Source organism: Aegilops tauschii, chromosome 4 (genome assembly GCF_002575655.3).
Source record: "Aegilops tauschii subsp. strangulata cultivar AL8/78 chromosome 4, Aet v6.0, whole genome shotgun sequence".
In the NCBI taxonomy this organism is placed as follows: Eukaryota; Viridiplantae; Streptophyta; class Magnoliopsida; order Poales; family Poaceae; genus Aegilops; species Aegilops tauschii.
The window spans coordinates 153,792,960-153,801,406 of NC_053038.3; the positions used below are offsets into that span (position 1 = coordinate 153,792,960).

At 41.7% G+C, this 8,447-nt stretch overlaps 1 protein-coding gene across 1 annotated transcript; it reads right to left on the reverse strand.

Annotated features, from left to right (window-relative positions):
• Positions 1-751: 751 nt before the first annotated feature.
• LOC141021722 (uncharacterized) lies at positions 752-8,004 on the reverse strand. The gene is made up of 2 exons (XM_073497578.1): positions 7,389-8,004; positions 752-786 (listed from the first exon to the last, which is right to left on the reverse strand). Exons 1-2 carry the CDS (start codon positions 8,002-8,004, stop codon positions 752-754), a joined length of 651 nt encoding a protein of 216 aa, XP_073353679.1.
• Positions 8,005-8,447: the final 443 nt, after the last annotated feature.

Consider the following 8,447-nt stretch of genomic DNA (forward strand, 5'->3'; position numbering starts at 1 on the left):
CTTTCTTTCCTTGCCCTTTTACTTGAAACTAGTGGTCTTGTCAACCATCAACACTTGATGCTCTTTCTTGATTTCTACCTTCGCCGGTTTCAGCATCGCGAAGAGCTCGGGAATCGTTTTCGTCATCCCTTGCATATTATAGTTCATCACGAAGTTCTAGTAACTTGGTGATAGTGACTAGAGAACTTTGTCAATCACTATCTTATCTGGAAGATTAACTCCCACTTGATTCAAGCGATTGTAGTACCCAGACATTCTGAGCACATGCTCACTAGCTGAGCTATTCTCCTCCATCTTGTAGGCAAAGTATTTGTCAGAGGTCTCATACCTCTGAACACGGGCATGAGTCTGAAATATCATTTCCAGCTCTTGGAACATCTCATATGCTCCATGGCGTTCAAAACGTTTTTGAAGTCCCGGTTCTAAGCCGTAAAGCATGGTGCACTAAACTATCAAGTAGTCATCATATTGAGCTTGTCAAACGTTCATAACGTCTGCATCTGCTCCTGCAATAGGTCTGTCACCTAGCGGTGCATTAAGGACATAATTCTTCTGTGCAGCAATGAGGATAATCCTCAGATCACGGACCCGGTCCGCATCATTGCTACTATCATCTTTCAACTTATTTTTCTCTAGGGACATATCAAAAATAAAACAGGGAGCTAAAAGCGAGCTATTGATCTACAACATAGATATGCAAATACTATCAGGACTAAGTTCATGATAAATTAAGTTCAATTAATCATATTATTTAAGAACCCCCACTTAGATACATCCCCGAGTCATCTAAATGATCACGTGATCCATATCAACTAAATCATGTCCGATCATCACGTGAGATGGAGTAGTTTTCAATGGTGAACATCTCTATGTTGATCATATCTACTATATGATTCACGTTTGACCTTTCGGTCTCCAGTGTTCCGAGGCCATGTCTGTACATGCTAGGCTCGTCAAGTTTAACCCGAGTATTCCGCATGTGCGAAACTGTCTTGCACCCGTTGTATGTGAACGTAGAGCTTATCACACCCAATCATCACGTGGTGTCTCGACACGACAAACTGTCGCAACAGTGCATACTCAGGGAGAACACTTATACCTTGATTTTTTTATTGAGGGATCATCTTATAATGCTACCGCCGTACTAAGCAAAATAAGACGCATAAAAGATAAACATCACATGCAATCAAAAAATGTGACATGATATGGCCATCATCATCTTGTGCGTTTGATCTCAATCTCCAAAGCATCGTCATGATCTCCATCGTCACCGGCTTGACACCTTGATCTCCATCGTAGCATCGTTGTTGTCTCGCCAACTATTGCTTCTACAACTATCGCTAATGTATAGTGATAAAGTAAAGCAATTAGATGGCGTTTGCATTTCATACAATAAAGCGACAACCATAAGGCTCCTTCCAGTTGCCGATAACTTTTACAAAACATGATCATCTCATACAACAATGTATATCACATCATGTCTTGACCATATCACATCACAACATGCCCTGCAAAAACAAGTTAGACGCCCTCTACTTTGTTGTTGCAAGTTTTACGTGGCTGCTACGGGCTTCTAGTAAGAACCGTTCTTACCGACGCATCAAAACCACAACGGTGATTTATCAAGTTTGTTGTTTTAACCTTCAACAAGGACCAGCCACAGTCAAATTCGATTCAACTAAAGTTGGAGAAACAGACACCCGCCAGCCACCTTTATGCAAAACTAGTTGCATGTCTGTCGGTGGAACCGGTCTCATGAATGTGGTCATGTAAGGTTGGTCCGGGACGCTTCATCCAACAATATCGCTGAATCAAAATAAGACATTGGTGGTAAGCAGTATGACGATTACCTCCCACAACTCTTTGTGTTCTACTCGTGCATATCATCTACGCATAGACCTGGTGTCGGTGTCAAAACCGGCCGATCTCGGGTAGGGGGTCCCGAACTATGCGTCTGAGGATCGAAGGTAATAGGAGACAAAGGGGACACCATGTTTACCCAGGTTTGGTCCCTCTTAGTGGAGGTAATACCCTACTTCCTGCTTGATTGACTTTCATGAGTATAGGGGTTACAAGAGTTGATCTACCTCGAGATCGTAATGGCTAAACCCTAGCTGTCTAGCCTATGTGAATTCTGATAGCCTCTATGGACTAAACACTCTAGTTTATATATACACCGGAGGGGCCTAGGGTTGTACAGAGTCGGTTTACAAAGAAAGTAAACCATACACCCGGACGCCAAACTTGCCATCCACGCAAAGGAGAGTCCCATCCGGACATGGGGGAAGGCCTTCTATCTTGTATCTTCATGGCCCATCAGTCCGGCCCATGTCACATAGCCCGGACACCCGGGGCCCCCCTAATCCAGGACACCCTCAGTAGCCCCTGAACCAGTCTTTCGATGACGATGTGTTCGGTACGCAGATTGTCTTCGGCATTGCAAGGCGGGTTCCTCCTCCAAATACTCCAAAGTTGTCCTTTGAATAAGGGAATTGTATCTAGCTCTGTTTAACAGTCACAACCCTCAACCACAAGGGCACAATACTTAATCAAAATAATGTCTGTCTACTGACAACTTCTTCGATCGAAATGTTACGTCTGGCCTCTTTATCATTTTGAACCGTTTTTTGACCTCCCGCTTCGCGTTTCGAGGCGCGGCCTCTATTGATACGTCTTGTCAAAATAGATATCATATCCTCTTATTGCGGGATCCTCATCAACACGGGTTTGGGTGATCCCGTGCCGTTCGCATGACCCCTTGGGAACAGGGCGAGTTTTAAGGCTTGTGGGGGACGCACTATCTATATAAGTGGATAAAGATCCATCTTTTTACCCCACGCCTTCTTCCTTCCTCTGCTTCTCCATCCACAAGCTCCAACACCCAAGCTTCAATCTTTCTCACCGCCACCAACCTCTCCGCCCATGTCCGGATCCGGCTCTCAAGGCAAGTGGGTGGCTGATACGTCTCCAACGTATCTATAATTTTTGATTGTTCCATCCTCTTATATTATCTGTTTTGGATGTTTATGGGCTTTATTATACACTATTATATTATTTTTGGGACTAACCTATTAACCCAGAGCCCAGTGTCAGTTTCTGTTTTTCTCCTTGTTTCAGTGTTACGCAGAAAAGGAATATCAAACAGAGTCCAAACGGAATGAAACCTTCGGAAAAGTTATTTTTGGAAAGAAAGCAATACAGGAGACTTGGAGTGCACGTCAGGGGATCAACGAGGAGGGCACGAGGCAGGGGGCGCGCCCACCCCCTGGGCGTGCCTGATGACCCATAAGTATAGGGGATCTATCGTAGTCCTTTCGATAAGTAAGAGTTTCGAACCCAACGAGGAGCAGAAGGAAATGATAAGCAATTTTCAGCAAGGTATTCTCTGCAAGCACTGAAATAGTAGGTAACAGATAGTTTTGTGATAGGATAATTTGTAACGAGCAACAAGTAACAAAAGTAAATAAAGTGCAGCAAGGTGGCCCAATCCTTTTTGTAGCAAAGGACAAGCCTGGACAAACTCTTATATAGAGAAAAGCGCTCCCGAGGAACATGTGAATTATCGTCAAGCTAGTTTTCATCACGTTCATATGATTCGCGTTCGGTACGTTGATAATTTGATATGTGGGTGGACCGGTGCTTGGGTGCTGTTCTTACTTGAACAAGCATCCCACTTATGATTAACCTCTATTGCAAGCATCCGCAACTACAACAAAAGTATTAAGGTAAACCTAACCATAGCATGAAACATATGGATCCAAATCAGCCCCTTACAAAGCAACGCATAAACTAGCGTTTAAGCTTCTGTCACTCTAGCAACCCATCATCTACTTATTACCTCCCAATGCCTTCCTCTAGGCTCAAATAATGGTGAAGTGTCATGTAGTCGACGTTCACATAACACCACTAGAGGAGAGACAACATACATCTCATCAAAATATCGAACGAATACCAAATTCACATGACTACTAATAGCAAGACTTCTCCCATGTCCTCAGGAACAAACGTAACTACTCACAAAGAATATTCATGTTCATAATCAGAGGAGTATTAATATGCATAATGGATCTGAACATATGATCTTCCACCAAATAAATCAACTAGCATCAACTACAAGGAGTAATCAACACTACTAGCAACCCACAGGTACCAATCCCGGACTTGGAGACAAGAATTGGATACAAGAGATGAACTAGGGTTTGAGAGGAGATGGTGCTGGTGAAGATGTTGATGGAGATTGCCCACTCCCGATGAGAGGAGCATTGGTGATGACGATGGCGATGATTTCCCCCTCCCGGAGGGAAGTGTCCCCGGCAGAACAGCTCTGCCGGAGCCCTAGATTGGTTCCGCCAAGGTTCCGCCTCATGGCGGCGGAGTCTCGTCCCGAAAGCTTGCTTATGATTTTTCTTCGGACAAAAGACTTCATATAGCAGAAGATGGCCATCGGAGGACCAACAGGGGGCCCACGAGGCAGGGGGGCGCCCAGGGGGGTAGGGCGCGCCCCCCCACCTTCGTGGACAAGTGGTGCCCCCCTGATGTATTTCTTCCGCTCAGTATTTTTTATTATTTCCAAAAAATAACTTTCGTGGAGTTTCAGGACTTTTGGAGTTGTGCAGAATAGGTCTCTAATATTTGCTCCTTTTCCAGCCCAGAATTCCAGCTGCCGGCATTCTCCCTCCTTATGTAAACCTTGTAAAATAAGAGAGAATAGGCATAAGTATTGTGACATAAAGTGTAATAACAGCCGATAATGCAATAAATATCAATATAAAAGCATGATGCAAAATGGACGTATCAACTCCCCCAAGCTTAGACCTCGCTTGTCCTCAAGCGGAAGCCGATAACGATAAATATGTCCACATGTTTAGAGGTAGAGGTGTCGATAAAATAAAATACGGACATGAGGGCATCATGATTATTCTCATAACAGCAACATATATGGATATTATCATATGATTTCTTATGCTCAAGTAATAATCTATTCACAATGCAAAGTATGAATCAGAAACTTTATTGAGAACTAACAAACTATAATCTCTGTCATTAAAGCAATTGCAATTTATCATAACATCAGAAAGAGTCTATGTCAGTGCTCTCTAGCAAGTCCACATACTCAACTATCATTTAATCTTTCATAATTGCTAACACTCACGCAATACTTGTGGTTACGGAGTTTTAATCGGACACAGAGAAAGATAGGGGCTTATAGTTTTGCCTCCCAACCTTTTACCTCAAGGGTAATGTCAACAATAATAATTCATGCTAACCCACATCCAATTAGATATATATATATATATATATATATATATATATATATATATATATATATATATATATATATATATATATATATATATATATATATCAGGATCCTTCCAACATCCTGTGCTTGCCAAAGGATAAAATGTAAAAAGGAATGGTGAAGATCACCATGACTCTTGCATAAGGTAGAAGATAATAATAAAAGATAGGCCCTTCGCAGAGGGAAGCAGAGGTTGCCATGCGCTTTCAGGGTTGGATGCACAAAATCTTAATGCGAAAGAACGTCACTTTACATTGCCACTTGTGATATGAACCTTTATTATGCAGTCCATCGCTTTTATTTCTTCCACATCACAAGATCGTATAAAGCTTATTTCCTCCACACCAATCAATCATACATATTTAGAGAGCAATTTTTATTGCTTGCACCGATGACAACTTACTTGAAGGATCTTACTCAATCCATAGGTAGATATGGTGGACTCTCATGGCAAAACTGATTTAAGGGTTTTTGGAAGCACAAGTAGTATCTCTACTTGGTGCAAAGAATTTGGCTAGCATGAGGGGGAAAGGCAAGCTCAACATGTTGGATGATCCATGAAAATATACTTTATCTCGGATATAAGAAAACATAACCCATTACGTTGTCTTCCTTGTCCAACATCAACTCTTTAGCATGTCATATTTTAATGAGTGCTCCCAATCATAAAAGATGTCCAAGATAGTATATTTATATGTGAAACCTCTCTTTCTTTATTACTTCCTATTAATTGCAACGATGACCAAAGCTATGTTTGCCAACTCTCAACAATTTTTAATCATCATACTCCTTCTATGTGAAGTCATTACTCTCAATAAGATCAATATGATCTCTTTGTTTCTTTTTATTCTTTTCTTTTCTCTTTTCTTTCTTTTATTCACTCAAGATCATGGCCAAATAATCAAGCCCTTGACTCAACACTAATCTTTATTATATAGCTTACAGACTCGATTACACAGAGGGATCATAAAGCAAAACTCAAAACTAGATCATACCAAAACTTTTATTCTACTAGATCAAGATACTACTAACAGGATCGAACTAAGAAAAACAGTAAATAAAGGAGATGTGGTTGTGATACGATACCGGGGCACCTCCCCCAAGCTTGGTAGTTGCCAAGGGGAGTGCCCATACCCATGTGATTATGTCTCCTTGGCTGGTGAAGAAGGTGGAGTTGTTGATGATGCGGGCTTGTCGTCCAGCTTCCAAGGAATAGGCTCACCATCATAGAAGGATGATCGAGTCTCCGGGATCCTCAAATCTGCAGCCAAACTCATCCTTTTGAATCTATATTCATACTCACAGTTTTGGTTTTGCAGGTCATAGATTTGGGCTTGAAGGTGCTCGATCTTCTCGTGAAGCTTGAAGATAGTCTCCCCAATGTTGTTGGCATCCAGCTTGTGGTTGTTGGTGAACTCCGCGATCATCATGTGGTTGGAGTTGAGTCCATGTTCCACCATCCCCTGGCACTTGAAAACTTGTTGCTCCATTGCTTCGAGCCTCGTCTCCACACTTCCGGTCCCCTTCGGTCCCTCAACACCGCGGATGTGTAGCAACCCATCACGCATCTCAATGGTTTGAGGGTGTCGCAGCACCTTCGCGAGGTAAGGGTTGTTGACCTTCTCGAAGAACTTGTCCTTGGGGGCACTTGGAGACGTCATGATAATCTAGATCTGTCAGAAAAATAGCTCGAAACAAGAACAGAGGATAATTGCGTGATACATGAGTCAAAACCTTCGGGAGATTATATAATGAATTTTTACCGACCAAAATACGTATCGTGCAAGAAAACGGAGTCCGGAGAGCACACGAGGTGCCCACGAGGTAGGGGGCACGCCCAGGGGGGTAGGGCGCGCCCTCCACCCTCATGGAGCCCTCGTGTCCTTCCCGGACTCCTTATTTTTCTATTTTTCTAAATATTCCAAAACGGAGAAAAATTGCCTTTAGAACTGTTTTGGAGTCGGTTTACTTACCGTACCACATACCTATTCCTTTTCGGAGTCTGAAACGTTCCGAAAAGTGTCCCTTATGTATTCCTCTGGGGTTATGGTTTCAATAACATTGGTTTCAACATTTATTGGATTACCTGAGATATAATGTTTGATTCTTTGACCGTTCACCACCTTCGGATTTGTACCTTCGAAGTTGTTGATTTTTATGGCACCGGAACGATAGACCTCCTCGATAACGCAAGGGCCTTCCCATTTAGAGAGAAGTTTTCCTGCAAAAAATCTTAAACGAGAGTTGTATAGCAATACATAATCACCTACATTAAACTCACACTTTTGTATTCTTTTGTCATGCCATCTTTTGACTTTTTCTTTAAACAACTTGGCATTTTCATAAGCTTGGGTTCTCCATTCATCAAGTGAGCTAATATCAAATAACCTCTTCTCACCGACAAGTTTGAAATCATAATTGAGCTCTTTAATAGCCCAATATGCCTTATGTTCTAGTTCGAGAGGTAAGTGACATGCTTTTCCATAAACCATTTTATACAGAGACATACCCATAGGATTTTTATATGCAGTTCTATAGGCCCATAATGCATCATCAAGTTTCTTGGACCAATTCTTTCTAGATCTATTAACAGTCTTTTGCAAAATTAATTTGAGCTCTCTATTGCTCAATTCTACTTGACCACTAGACTGTGGGTGATAGGGAGATGCAATTCTATGATTAACATAATATTTAGCAAGCATTTTACGAAAAGCACCATGAATAAAATGTGAACCACCATCAGTCATTAAATATCTAGGGACTCCAAACCTCGGAAAAATAACTTCTTTAAGCATCTTAATAGAAGTGTTATGATCAGCACTACTAGTTGGAATAGCTTCTACCCACTTAGTAACGTAATCAACAGCAACTAAAATATGTGTGTAACCATTAGAGGCAGGAAAAGGTCCCATATAATCAAAGCCCCAAACATCAAATGGTTCAATAACAAGTGAATAATTCATAGGCTTTTCTTGACGTCTACTAATATTACCAATTCTTTGATATTCATCACAGGATAAGACAAACTTACGGGCATCCTTGAAGAGAGTAGGCCAATAAAAACCAGATTGCAATACCTTATGTGCAGTTCTATCTCCAGCGTGGTGTCCTCCATAAGCCTCGGAATGACACTTGCGTAGGATCT

Coding starts and splice junctions, on each gene's coding strand:
- LOC141021722 (XM_073497578.1), bottom strand. CDS start 8,004: ATGCTTGCTAAATATTATGTTAATCATAGAATTGCATCTCCCTATCAC. Junction 787..7,388: donor AATCAAACATTATATCTCAG/GTAATCCAATAA, acceptor GTGATCATTTAG/ATGACTCGGGGATGTATCTA.